The sequence below is a fragment of the Theropithecus gelada genome, chromosome 18 (assembly GCF_003255815.1).
Source record: "Theropithecus gelada isolate Dixy chromosome 18, Tgel_1.0, whole genome shotgun sequence".
NCBI classification, from domain to species: domain Eukaryota; kingdom Metazoa; phylum Chordata; class Mammalia; order Primates; family Cercopithecidae; genus Theropithecus; species Theropithecus gelada.
The window spans coordinates 50,388,336-50,403,022 of NC_037686.1; the positions used below are offsets into that span (position 1 = coordinate 50,388,336).

The 14,687-nt window shown below is 42.8% G+C and overlaps 1 protein-coding gene across 1 annotated transcript in view; it reads right to left on the reverse strand.

Annotated features, from left to right (window-relative positions):
- The window catches only part of ATP8B1 (ATPase phospholipid transporting 8B1), a 159,595-nt gene that overhangs the window by 51,215 nt on the left and 93,693 nt on the right, over nucleotides 1–14,687 (reverse strand). The window contains exons 3-9 of the mRNA XM_025365474.1: nucleotides 11,407–11,504; nucleotides 9,452–9,565; nucleotides 5,816–5,914; nucleotides 5,640–5,701; nucleotides 2,700–2,772; nucleotides 2,523–2,593; nucleotides 45–127 (exon numbers count right to left, since the gene is read on the reverse strand). Coding sequence (XP_025221259.1) covers nucleotides 45–127; nucleotides 2,523–2,593; nucleotides 2,700–2,772; nucleotides 5,640–5,701; nucleotides 5,816–5,914; nucleotides 9,452–9,565; nucleotides 11,407–11,504 — 600 coding nt within the window. The remainder of the gene's footprint in view (nucleotides 1–44; nucleotides 128–2,522; nucleotides 2,594–2,699; nucleotides 2,773–5,639; nucleotides 5,702–5,815; nucleotides 5,915–9,451; nucleotides 9,566–11,406; nucleotides 11,505–14,687) is intronic.

Here is a 14,687-nt window from a genome sequence, read left to right on the forward strand (position 1 = left end):
AGCAACTAAAATTTAAAGCAAAGTAAGACATGTTTTGTACAAACCATCAAATGTTGCCAATGTATCTTCTCTTTGGAGGTACTGGTCTGTGATTTCAAGTGACATCTTAAATTTTAAATTGGTTTCTCTAAAGGAAGGGGGAAAAATGAATTAAATGAACAAATTTTTGAGTTCGAAATGGATGTTAATCATCCAAAGTTACATTAGCTGTATCTGGACATGAAGGCTAAATAATTAGCTGTTTCTATTTTCAAACTCTGTTCACCTTGGAATTTCAGGCTTGGATAAGGTTATGCCCTGAACTACAGAACATTTCTGACCTTGGGAAATGTTGGTTCCCTTCACTGTTTGTTGTTGTGAAGGTTAGCACAGAGGTGCCCACAAACATCCTTCTCACTGACTTGACCTTTACCACCAGCTGGGACTACCAAAGGGCTATTTGAAAAGGTAGCATCTAATATTTAATCATATTAAGATGATTCTATAACACGTATTTGTTACAGAAATTCTGTTTCGCCTCCGTCAAATTCTTTTCCAGAGTGAATAACTGGATCACATGTTTTTGAAAGACAATTTCATTTGGAAAAGGAGGTGGTAGCTTTACTCCCAATTGCCCCACCATAGCGCAAGGTAAGGTCGTGGGTGAGCACAAGGGCAGGCTGGGGACAGGGTGAGGCTGCCTTCTCATGACTGATGGCTTTATATAGGATTCAGGAACACTCAGGAATTTCCATGGACTGGATAAGTTCATTCTCAACCTCACCATTCTGTTCTGACAGGGCATGTTAGGATCTTATGTCTTTGTAAAGCTTTAGAATCTCTCATGGAAATAATAGCAGTTTTATAGTTCGGAATAAACAGTCAGTTGGGCGCGGTGGCTCACACCTGTAATCCCAGCACTTTGGGAGGCAGAGGCAGGCAGATCACTTGAGGTCAGGAGTTTGAGACCAACCTGACAACACAAAGCTCCATCAGGCAACTGCCCAGACTCCAATTTGGGTAGAGCCTCAAGGCCTTAAAGGGAGTGCAGTGTCTTTGTCAGTTAAGTCTTTACAATTAAGAAGTGGTTAATTGTTTTTTAACCAATTAGCCTTTACAATTAAGAAGTGGTTAATTGGTTTTAAGTTTTTCTCAAAAAAAAAAAAAAAAAAAAAGTGTGATAGATTTCCAACAGTCAATTGACTGATCTATGAAGCAAAGACAGCCCTAGTTTTTTTGTTTTTTGTTTTTTTAATTGAGACGGAGTCTCTCTCTGTCGCCCAGGCTGGAGTGCAGTGGCGCGATCTCGGCTCACTGCAAGCTCCGCCTCCCGGGTTCACGCCATTCTCCTGCCTCAGCCTCCAGAGTAGCTGGGAGTACAGGCGCCCGCCACCATGCCTGGCTAATTTTTTGTATTTTTAGTAGAGACGGGGTTTCAGTGTGTTAGCCAGGATGGTCTCGATCTCCTGACCTCATGATCTGCCCGCCTTGGCCTCCCAAAGTGCTGGGATAACAGGTGTGAGCCACCGCGCCCGGCCAGCCCTAGTTTTCAGTCTCATGATTTCGGCTCTCTGTAAAGCAGTGTATGCATATCTGGAGCATGAGGCACGAGGAGCAGAGGGAGCAATGTCCCGACTCTACCACTCACTGTGTGACCTTGGGCAGGCTGCTGCACCTCCCTGGGCCTCCGATTCCTCATGGGTAATACAGACCAGTAATATTCATCTCACATGGTCATTTAGAGGATTCAATGAGCTAATATGTAAAGTGCCTGCAACCTCGTGAGCACTCAATAAATGCCTTGAAAACTGGTCAGAAAACTGGTCAAAAACAGAACTTTATTCTCTTTTAAATGATAGCATAGTAACCAAAACCAACACAAGAAGAATTCAGAATTGCCTATTGAGGCCAGGTGCAGTGGCTCACCCCTGTAATCCCAGCACTTTGGCAGGCCGAGACAGGCAGATCACTTGAGATCAGGAGTTCGAGACCAGCCTGGCTAACATGGTGAAACCCCATCTCTACTAAAAATACAAAAATTAGCTGGGTGTGGGGGCTGGCGCCTGTAATCCCAGTTACTGAGGCTGAGGCAGGAGAATTGTTTGAACCCAGCGGGTGTGGAGCTTGCAGTGAGCTGAGATAGCTCCACTACACTCCAACCTGCGCAACAGAGTGAGACTCTGTCTCAAAAATAAATAAATAAATTGCCTATTGGTAAAGACTTTAAAAATCTGTTCCTTTCTCTGACACAGATAATCACCTCAGTATTATTCATATCTGTCTGGACACTGCTCAGCAGTTGATAAAGGGCTCAGACAGATATGCGCCTGTCTGATTCTTTTACCTTCCCTGAGAGGTGGTGAAAGGCAGGTAGGTAGAGCTCTGCTTCACAGAGGGGCAAAGGTGAGATCGGTAGGGACAGGCAGCAGGTGGCAGAGGCAACGCCAGATACCAATCCCTCTGGTCCAGAATGCTCCGATTTCAATGGAATGAATGTGCCTTCAAAGGCCAGCTTTAAATGAGGCCCATTGAGACACACTTACCCATCCAGTTCTGCTGTTTCCACATAGCAGAGGCTGTTAGGCTCAGAGCTAGACAGCAGGAGAATGTCAGCCTGTCCAAAAGAAAACACACCGATAACACCGAGACCCTGAGGGAGAAGCCGAGCGCAGGGGCTGGGGGAGAACAAGGAACGAGAGAAGCAGAAGTTAGTCACTTACTGGAACAAAATCATTTTTTTTCAGACGAATGACGTCTCCAACTTGAATGTCTTTCCATTTGGCAACTTTGAACCTAAGGATTAAAAATAATGAGGATTTATTGAAATTTTAAGTTACAGGCAAGGGAATTACTATTCTTTCTGGATGCTACAGATTCTGGAAAATGTGTAAGTCACAGAGAAAATGATAAAATTTTGCTTTTTTAATGACGTAAACATGTTAAGTGGGCATGAAAATCGTACTGACCTCTGAAGAAAGCAATGATGATAACTTTGATATGCTCTTTCCCTCTACGTCATGTAAGGAAGAGTTTATGGGGGCCACTTATGTGTGTGGCAGGGAAATACTTGCCACCGCCTTTTGTTTTTGCTTATGTCCAACTCGCCTCCCTGCTGTGTTCCTTCTCAGTGACCCATCACTTGCTCCGTGCTGGTCCCAGGACAGGAGCACCTACGTTATGGCACCCACGTGGGCCTGCCAGAGTCTTCGTGGGGGCTTCACGGCTTGCCTACTCTCTACTGTTTAAATTATCTTTATTATTTATTTATTAATTATTATTATTATTTTTTATTGAGACAGAGTCTCGCTCTGTTGCCCAGGCTGGAGTGCAGTGGCACGATCTCAGCTCACTGCAACCAGTGGCACGATCTCAGCTCACTGCAACTTCGCCTTCTGGGGTTCAAGAGATTCTCCTGCCTCAGGCTCCCGAGTAGCTGCGACTACAGGCACGTACCACCACGCCCGACTAATTTTTGTATTTTTAGCAGAGATGGGTTTTTACCATGTTGGCCAGGCTGGTCTCGAACTCCTGACCTCAGGTGATCGACACAGCTGGGCCTCCCAAAGTGCTGGGATTAGAGGCATGAGCCACCTCACCTGGCCTGTTAACTTCTTAATTGTAAAGGCTTAACTGGCAAAGACACTGCATGCCCTTTAAGGCACCGAGGCTATACACAAATTGGATTATGGTCAGTTGTCTAATGGAGCTTTGTATTGTCAGCACAACTTGTGTTTACACAACTCCTTCAGCCTCCCTAGCACATCATCTTCAGGGCTTTGCTCAATCTTGACATCTTTCCCCACATTCCCGTGCTAGAGTGACTTTTGCCTTCCCTGAACTGTCAGAGCATTTTGTTTTTATCGTTTTTTATTCTGATATGGATTTTATTAGAATGATGTGTGTAGGTGTCTCATCTTCTGTCTTGAACTGTAAGTTTCTCAAGGATACTGTCCTGCCTCCAACATGCAGAAAGTGCTCCATAAGTGTTTGTTAATTTAATGTAGTCAACTGTAACGAAAGCACCAACTCAGCGATCAGTAATGAGTTGTTTTTTGAGCAAGAGCCTCCAGGCAGAACTGCAAATTCAAGTGCTAAAAATAGTAACTAAGGCCTAATTCCAAGACTTTTTATGTGTCAACACTGAGGAAAATAACCTGACTTACAGCCGTACTTCCACCCTGTATAATTCAAATATAGACTATACCAAGCTATAAATATGTTTAGGTGGCTTTTTTTCCCTTGCAAATAAAAAAATTATGTTCCAAAGTTACCTTTCAAGTGTCAAAAGACAAAATCACAACAATTTAAAGATCTTAATTGGCTTCGTTTACAATTCTAGGATTAGGAAACACTTCATTCAGTAAAACAGAATAAGTGTCCCAATGAGCCTAGCAGAAGAGGTTGTTGTTGTTGTTAAGACAGGAGTCTCACTAAGTTGGCCAGGCTGGCCTCAAAGTCCTGGCCTCAAGTGAACCTCCTGCCTTGGCCTCCCAAAGTACTGAGATTACAGGTGTGAGCCACCGTGCCTGGCCAGCCCATATGTTTAGCCTGTACCATAGCTACTACACTGGTAAAGAGGAGCTCTGGGTTGCCTTGAATTAGAAGTCTAGGGTGCATGTCTGGAAGGGCCATGGCTTGAGCAGCCCTTGCAGTGGGGTCACAATTCTAACAGAATTGCCTCCAATATTTCAGTATTCAGAATTGCCTTCTAATAGCCCTGCCAAGAAGGTGCAGGCCTATCCATTTGTCATTTCAGACTTACATGCAAATTTCTATTTTAAAATTTCAGAAATATTGAAATGTAAAACATCTACAATTTCGTTTATTGAAAGGTAAGCCAAATTTTTTTTAAAATCCTGGAGTTAAGAATTGTATACTAAATTCTTGTGACATTAGGGGAACTGGGGCATAAACATATATTAAAAATGTATTTTAAATCTCCAGGTCATTTTTGGCCATAAATGAATGGCAGATAAACATATAGTGATTAGATGTCTGCCTCCAAGTAAATTAATTTTATTATTATAGTAGGTTCATTATGTCCACTGGGTATATTGTTTGTATATGGGAAAATCTTTAAAACGATATCATAGTTTAAAACTTTTAAAAGTGTTGATATGTTAAAAATTTTAATGAATATTTCCTATGGAATTTAGTACCCAAAGTAGTCATCTTTTTATCTATTTTTATCACTATCCGTATTAGATATATTAAAACAGGGGTACGTACTCATTAAAAAGATAATTTAAGGCCAGGTGTGGTGGCTCATGCCTGTAATCCCAACACTTTGGGAGATCGAGGAGGGCAGATAACTTGAGGTTAGGAGTTTGAGACCAGCTTGGCCAACGTGGTGAAACCCCGTCTCTACTAAAAGTACAAAAATTAGCTGAGTGTGGTGGTGCATGCCTGTAATTCCATCTACTCGGGAGGCTGAGGCAGGAAAATTGCTTGAACCTGGGAGGTGGAGTTTGCAGTGAACCAAGATCGCGCTGCTGCACTCCAGCCTGGGCGACAGAGCGAGACTCTGTCTCGGAAAAAAAAAAAAAAAAGTTAATGTACTAATAGCCTTCTATATTGTAATAATTATCTCTGAATATGTTTCTAGGCAGAATTGTGCATTACATCCTTGAAACTCAGTTACTAATTAAAGAAGACAGTACCTGCCATCCTTAATGACTTCACACGTCCTATTGTTGATTTCCTTATCCATTTTATGGCGAGCCTTGAGAAGGAAGATGAGGAAATGCTGTTTTAAACATCTCAATACAGAAGGAAGGCATGAGAACTTAAAGTCAATTCAAAGCAATGAGTAGAAGGCTGTATGAGAAATCCTCACCACATCGTCCACCAGGTCTTTGATTGCGGTGACGCCCAGCACCAGAAGCAGGGGCACTAGTGTGGTGTACCAAGCCAGGGTAGAGATTTGAGGAATTGCCTAAAAGAATAAAAGGGCTTATGTGTGTGTCCATGAAGGCATATCAAGCTTACAGGTAACTTATTGCTAATTCTAAGCTTGCTAATTCCAAGTCTCATCTCCGTCATCACATAAGTCTACATCCTGCAGAGTGTGTAGGAAAGGCTCTTTAAGCATCTGGACAACCTCCTTCTAGTGGTTCTCTCTAGCTTCTGGACACCTGGAACAGAGCCTAGAGGGCAGTGGCTCCTGAAATCATCTCATTGCGACCTTAACTGGACACCAAGGAAGTTTTGTATCATGATACCTAAAAGAGAGTTGCTCTAAATTTTTTGTGAAAATTATATTTAACTGGGGGTGAGGGGGTAGGAGTGGCAAAGGAAAAGTCTCGTCTTAACTTTTTTTTTTGAGATGGAGTCTCCCTCTGTCACCCAGGCTGGAGTGTAGTGGCACAATTTTGGCTCACTGAAACCTCCACCTCCCAGGTTCAAGTGATTCTCCTGCCTCAGCCTCCTGAGCAGCTGGGATTACAGGTGTGTGCCACCACACCTGGCTAATTTTTTTGTATTTTTAGTAGAGATGGGTTTTCACCATGTTGGCCAGGTTGGTCTCGAACTCCTGACCTCAGGCAATCTTCCTGCCTCAGCCTCCCAAAGTGCTGGCATTACAGGTGTGAGCCACCGTGCCTGGCCAAAGCCATCTTAACTTTTAAGGAATGCATGCATAGTAGGTTCTGCACTGCAGGTTTCTCAGCCAGTGGTTTCTGAGGATCCCATGTTAGAGGCAAAGATGGCAGGAGGTACTAGCTGCCTCTGAAAGTGAGGGATTAGGGAGAGTATCTCTGAGGGCATTAGAAGAAAGTGCTTCCTTCATGATTATCACTATTGGCCTATCCAAGAAAGTGAGATGGCCTTGCAAGAAGCCCTACCTCCATCAAGATAGCCTCTAAGTTTGAATAAATATTGGGACACAAGTTTAATAAAGTTATTTCCTAACCGTCCTCCTGATCAGTGGGCTATATAAGGTAGTGGTTAAAATGACAGGCTTTGAAGTCAACTCCTAGATCCAAGGCTTAGTCAGCGCTACCATTTATGGCTTATGGGACTTTGAGCAAGTTACTTTAGCTTACTAGGCCTCAGCTCTTCTCTGCAAAATGGAGGTCACGCCAGGCCTGACCTTCTAGACTAGAAGAATTAAGTGTAGTGACAACACAAGTTAAGAAGCTACCTACGGCTATTACTGTTACCCTAATTTGGATTGCTGACCTTAAGAGAAGATAACTGGGCCAGATGTGGTGGTTCACGCCTGTAATTCCAACATTTTGGGAGGCCGAGGTGGGCAGATCACCTGAGCTTGGAAGTTTGAGACCAGCCTGACCAACATAGAGAAACCCCATCTCTACTAAAAATACAAAATTAGCCAGGTGTGGTGGCACATGCCGGTAATCCCAGCTACTCAGGAAGCTGAGACAGAAGAATGGCTTGAACCTGGGAGGCGGTGGTTGTGGTGAGCTGAGATCACACCATTGCACTCCAGGCTTGACAACAAAAGCGAAAGTCCATTTCAAAAAAAAAGAGAAGATAACTGGGGTACAGTTGGAAGACAGAAAGATCCTTCTTCCCATATCATGGTGAATATGTGAAACTCCTCTCCCCTGCTAGAAGGAAGTAAGGAAAAATGGCCTACTTCCTATAGAGCTGCACCTTAGAGTTTGCAGTGCTAACCTCTACACACAGCTGTCTAAGCATCTCCTTTGATAACAGGGCCATCCTTTACTATCTGGCTTGCAGGTCTTTCAGTTTCCTAAATCATTGCGTATCCATTTCTCCTTAGCATCGCCTCTTCTTTTTCCCTCCTCTCCACGCATCCTCCATCCCCACCTAGACACACATTCTACCCCATTTTCATAAAACCTTAGAGGGTCAATCCCAGCAGGTGTAAGTTTTCCAAATCCAACGCTTGCTGTAAAGAATCTGTGTAAAGAATCTGTGTAAAGAATTGCTGTAAAGAATCCAGGCACAGTGGCTCATGCCTGTAATCGCAGCACTTGGGGAGGCTGAGGCGGGTGGATTAACTGAAGTCAGGAGTCTGAGACTAGCCTGGTTAACATAGTGAAACCCTGTCTCTACTAAAAATACAAAAATTAGCTGGACATGGCGGCGGGCAACTGTGATCCCAGCTACTCGGGGGGCTGAGGCAGGAGAATCGCTTGAACCCAGGAGAAGGAGGAGGAGGTTGCAGTGAGCCAAGATGGTGCCACCGCACTCCAGCCTGGGCAACAAGAGCAAAAAAAAAAAAAAAAAAAAAGAGAATCTGGTGAAACCAGGTGTATATTCTGGGCTTGAGCTTTGTAATCTGCACAGCAGACACTAAAGGTTGATTCTGGTGCTAACTAGTGTGTGTGGAGTTCCCTCGATTACAGTTAAACTCATGCTCTCCGGATAACTGGATCCTTTGCCACAATTAGGAAAAAAAAAAAATTTAAGTAGGCCTTTTAAAATGTAAAAACAGTTCACAAAAATAACTTACTGAAATTTATGACCAAAATTTTAATAAAAAATCAATGATCTTTTTTGGGGGAAATTCAGCATGTAAATACAATAATAAAAGACAAGCACAAAAATAGGTTTAACGTTAAGGTGCAAATAATTTTACAAAGTAAGGATTTGATTTTATTTCTCTTTGAGATGGAGTTTAGCTCTTGCTGTCCAAGCTGGAGTGCGATGGTGGGATCTCGGCTCACTGCAACCTCTGCCTCCTGGGTTCAAGCGCTTCTCTTGCCTCAGCCTCCTGAGTAGCTGGGATTACAGGCGCGCACCATCATGCCTGGCTAATTTTTTGTATTTTTAGTAGAAACGGGGTTTCACCATGTTAGCCAGGCTGGTCTCGAGCTACTGACTTCAGGTGATCCACCCTCTTCAGCCTCCCAAAGTGTTGAGATTGCAGGGGTGAGCCACCACGCCCAGCCTTTTTTTTTTTCTTTTTTTTTTTGAGACAGAGTCTCGCTCTGTGGCCCAGGCTGGAATGCAATGGCATGATCTTGGCTCACTGCAACCACCGCCTCCCAGCTTCAAGTGATTCTCCCACCTCAGCCTTCCAAGTAGCTGGGATTACAGGCATCTGCCATCATGTCCTGCTAATTTTTGTATTTTTGTAGACATGGGGTTTCACCATGTTGGCCGGGCTGGCCTCAAACTCCTCACACAGGTGATCCGCTCACCTCGGCCTCCCAAAGTGTGGGGATTACAGGCGTAGGCCACTGTGCCTGGCTAGATTTTAGTTTTATTCACTTCAGGGATACCAGTTTTAACACCAATATCAGTATAACATGAAATTTTTAATAATACAGAATTAGAATAATATTTCCATTTGCTCCCTTTCCCTGTTCATATGGCACTGATTGAGCTGGTTCTGTGTATGAGGCACTGTTCCTTTATATACAGAACCCTGATGCTAATATAAAACACTTTCAAGATTATTCGTATTATATGTGTCTACAGCTTAAATGTTATTGAGTCACTATAATTCAAACAGATTTAAGATAGCAAAAGGCATTACCTGTAAGATAAGAAGAACCAGGAAATATAAATTGGCTGCTCTCTTAAATTGCTCAAACAGATTCATTGGTATAAAGGTAAGTACGTTGTACTTGTATGTTTTAATTGCATTATTCTGTTGGAAAAAATAAGAGTCATTCTAAATGATGCTGTATTTATCACAACGTATACACATCTGCAAAAATCACTAAGTCCCACAGCTTACAGTGACAAAGGAACATAATCTATCAGAAAGATATTGAGGATTTTGGCTGGGTGCGGTGGCTTATGCCTATAATCCCAGCACTTTGGGAGACCGAGGTGGGTGGATCACTTGAGCCTAGGAGTTTGATACCAGCCTGGCCAACATGGTGAAACCCCATCTCTACTAAAAATACAAAAATTAGCCAGGCGTGGTGGTACACACCTGTAGTCCCAGATACTTGGGAGGCTGAGGCAGGAGAATCACTTGAACCCGGGAGGCAGAGGTTGCAGATCGTCCCACTGCACTCCAGCCTGTGCGACAGAGTGAAACTCTGCCTTAAAAAAAAAAAAAAAGAAAAAAAGAAAAAAAGAAAAGAAAAGAAAAGAAAGATGCTGACATTTCTTTTAAGCTTTTAATTCTAGCCAAGCAGCCAAGCCTCACAATGACTACTTGGAGTCTTATGACAGAGGCAGTAAGAAGAAACATACATCAGACTGTGACCAAATAAATCATGCTGTCAGATTCCTTGACCCATTGGAGACTGTTAGAAAACAGGGTAAAGGTAGACAACAACATGGCAAAAGCCAGGAAAAGTGACGCTTTTATTTAAGTGAGGAGACAGAAGACCTACTACGTAAGAAAGAGCAAAAGGTACTGTAGTGGGTTGCATTGTGTCCTGCAAAAGATATGTTCAGGTCTTAACGCTAATACCTACGAGTGGGATCTTATTTGGAAATAAGATCTTCGCAGAGATAATCAAGATGAAGTCAGACGTGATTAGGACAGGCTCTAATTTAATGAGGTGCTTATTCGGACTGGGGTCCCCATAAGAGGAAAGCTGCACACAGACACACACAGGAAGAGTGCCCCTTGAAGATGGAAGCAGAGATTGGGGTGACTTCATCTGAAAGCCAAGGAACTCCAAGGATTGCCAGTGGCCACCAGAAGCCAGGGGAGAGGCAGGGAACAGATTCTCCTGCAGAGGCTCCAGAAGGAGCCAACCCTACCAACACCGAGATTTCAGACTTCTGATCCCTGCATCGGGAGAGAGTGAACTTCTGTTGTTTTAAGCCATCCAGTTGTGGTACTCTGTTATGGAAGCCCTTGGAACTAAAACACACATCTTACAACATTTAAGCCCACACTTAATATTTATTATTATTATTATTGAGACAGGGTCTCACTCCTGTCACCTAGGCAGGAATGCAATGGCACAATCTCAGTTCACTGAAATCTCTGCCTCCTGGGCTCAAGCGATTCTCCTGCCTCAGCCTCCCGAGTAGCTGAGACCATGGGCACATGCCACCGCGCCAGGCTAATTTTTGCAATTCACGTTTAATCTTTAAGCATTCTTTATCACATTCCAAAGGTAATAAGTATTTCTGAGTCGAAAATATGTTTAAAATCTCTAAATCCATTCCAGGCAGAGAAGGGGAAGATAAGTTCTTAAGAGATTCCTTTGAAACCCATTACTTTCAAACAGGAGGCTTCTGTGCCATCATTGTACATTCTTTCATAAAACATTTTTAGAGAGCTTAAAATTTAAAAAAGAGAGACAATTTCAATCTCCATAATTCTGTTTTAAGTCACCCTCTACGCACCCCAAAGATAAACATCAATAAAAATGACATTCTATAGAAATAATAATGATTATCAATAGCCCCAGGCAGGTGGTTACATAGAAGGCAGGTGTAGCAAGAAGGTAGTAAGCATGCCAGCTACTGGAAAAAACTGCATTTTAATAAAAACAATTCAGAAAGTTAACAACTCACCGCATATTTACTCTTCTTAATACAAAAGAACTTTGTGTTCATAAAGTGAGGTTGTCCATGGTACTTGCGATCATTTGCTTTGACTTGCCATGTACATTCTTTAAAAAAAAGGGAGAGAAGTTCGTAAGTAGCAAATTAACATGTTGTTATGAGTTGAATTGTGTCTTCCCCAGATTCAAATGTTGAAGTCCTAAATCTCCATCCCTCAGAATGTGACCTTATTTGAGGAAACTGCTCACTGCAGATGTAATCAAATGTAAGTGAAGTCATTAGAGAGGACCCTAATTCAACAGGACTGATACCTTTACAAAAAGGGAAATTTGGACACAGAGATAGACGGAAGACAATGTGAAGTCACAGGGAGAAAATGCCCATCTGCAAGCCAAGGAGAGAGGGCTAGAACAGACCTCTCCCTTGTAGCTCTCAGAAGAAATCGATCCTGCTGATACCTTGATGCCTAGAGGAAGGAATAAGCATGCCGCTGCTATGAAAGCTGAGGCAAGCATACTATAAATCAGGAAGAAAATGAGGAAGCAGGCCGGGCACAGTGGCTCACGCCTGTAATCCCAGCACTTTGGGAGGCCAAGGCGGGTGGATCACAAGGTCAGGAGTTCAAGACCAGCCTGGCCAAGATGATGAAACCCTGTCTCTACTAAAAATACAAAAATTAGCCGGGTGCAGTGGTGGGCACCTGTAATCCCATCTCCTCAGGAGGCTGAGACAGGAGAATTGTTTGAACCCGAGAGGTGGAGGTTGCAGTGAGCTCAGATTGCACCACTGCACTCTAGCCTGGGCAACAGAGCAAGACTCCATTTCAAAAAAAAAAAGAAAAGAAAGAAAACGAGGAAGCACCTCTTTGGCGTCAAGTTCTCCATGAACATGCATGCTGGATGACGCTCCCTTGAGTGACGCACATAATGGAGTGAACTAGGTTTTGACGAATCCCCACCAAATTGGCAGAGAGGAGAAATGAATGATGGATGTGGCACAACTATTTGTGGAGATAGGAATATATTCAAAGACACTTGAAAGTAAAAAATTACAAAAATATCAGTCTTAACAACTATAATAATAAAAATATATACGTTTGAAAATATTATATTTCACTTTTAAAATAATGTGTTATCCTTTTTTTTTTTTTTTTTCCTTTGAGACAGTCTCACTCTGTCACCCAGACTGGAGTACAGTGTGTGATCTCGGCTCACCGCAACCTCTGCCTCCCGGGTTCAAGCGATTCTTCTGCCTCAGCCTCCTGAGTAGCTGGGATTACAGGAGCCTGCCACCACACCTGGCTAATTTTTGTATTTTTAGTGGAGACGGGGTTTCACCATATTGGCCAGTCTGGTCTCGAACTTCTAACCTGGTGATCCGCCCGCCTTGGCCTCCCAAAGTGCTGGGATTACAGGCATGAGCCAGGGATTACAGGCGTGAGCCACTGTGCCCAGCAAAATGATGTATTTTCTAGACTCCTACTCCAAAGGAAATACAGACTATATGGCAAGAGTGACAAGTGTAGGCCAAGCATGGTGGCTCACGCCTGTAATCCTAGCACTTTGGGAGGCCGAGGAGGGTGGATCACTTGGGGTCAGGCATTCAAAACCAGCCTGGCCAACACAGTGAAACCCCACCTCTACTAAAAACACAAAAAATTAGTGGGGTGTGGTGGTGTATGCCTATAATCCCAGCTACTTGGAAGGCTGAGGCAGGAGAATCTCTTGAACCTGGGAGGCAGAGGTTGCAGTGAGCCGAGATAGTGCCGTTGCACTCCAGCCTGGGTGACAGAGTGAGACTCTGTCTCAAGAAAAAAAAAAAAAAAAAAAAAAGGAAAGTAACAAGTGTAGACTATTGAGGAATGCAAATAGTTAACCTGATTGCTTTTTTAAAGCCACAATATCACTATTGAACATTTTTCTCGCATCATTTTGGCTGCCTTTCATCGGGTAATCATAACAGTTGTGTTATTACAAATGAAAATGTTCCTGGTATCTTTGTAGCTCAAGTGCAATCTTATCAAAAGGGAAAATAAAAATGGAAATATAAAGCCACTCATAAGCACTGTAATCATGTATGCAGTCAGAACAGCGCATTCCACTCAAAAAGGAGATCTCAAAGTAGGTAGACAAGATCTTATATAAGGTACTCTTGAATCCATTCTATTTGGTGGTAATTTGCAAATGCATGCACTTTTCACGGTTTACTTTAGCTCACAGATGACTTGTGACACATCCCAGCCACCAGTGTTCTAGAACACTGTTCAGAACCACTGTTCCAAATTTCAGAAAGGCTGAGAAGAACAACAGACAAGATTCTTCAAGAAGACAGAAAAGGCTAATAAGGGATTTTTTAAAAGTCAATTTTAGAAATACTCAAGCAGAAAGAAGAAACTGCCCTGTTAAGGAGCTGGACATAAACAGCTTTCCCACCCTGCCTCTGGTCCATCCCCCTTGTGGCTCTGTAAATTGGCTTCATAATTAAGCCATCAGCTGGTGGTGGCTCTGACTGGTCCCAGCACTATACCCTCATCCCTGGCCAATTTTGATTTGGATGATTCAGACAGAGAGGGTGGCATCTGACCTCGAGTAGGAGCAGTGAGGGGTTATCAGAAATGACCTTGATCTCTTAATTTTACGCTTCTGCTAATACTGTGGGGAGCCTGGAGAAAGTAACCAGTATGTCTTTGTCTGCAATTGAACCACAAACACGCTTTTACTCAATTTTAGAAATCTGACTGCAGTCAAGCAATCAATAACCCTATTTCCAGTTAAAGATCCCTGTTTGGCCTAAATCAGACAAATCAGGGGACAAAGAAATTGATGTCTACTCGGTTCATCTATGAGTTTAGGCTAATTGCTTGAGCTGTGTTTCAATGAGATACCATGAAAGTATGAAAACAGAGTTCTGTGGACAAACACACTTGCAGAAGACAGCACCTTGCAACCCTCTCTTGGAAGTTCAATGGATTTGCTGGTACATTAAAGGCTGTGAGAAGCCCTGTAGCAAATAAACTGATTGTATTTTATAAGTTAAATGTTTCAAAATGCTTTAATATTTAAAATAGCTTTTCTAAAATTAATATAATCACAGGCACTTTTAAAAAAATCACAGAACACCTGTTAACATGAGTCAAGAAGTGCTGCACTGACGCACATGCCTTTTGGAAGGGCAACAAAACAGCACGCAGAGGAATTGACCTTTTTGAGCAAACATTTATTTTAAGTGTCTGCTTGGAACAGAGAACTTTACTGGACACTTGGACTACAAAGATAATTTACAGAAAAAGT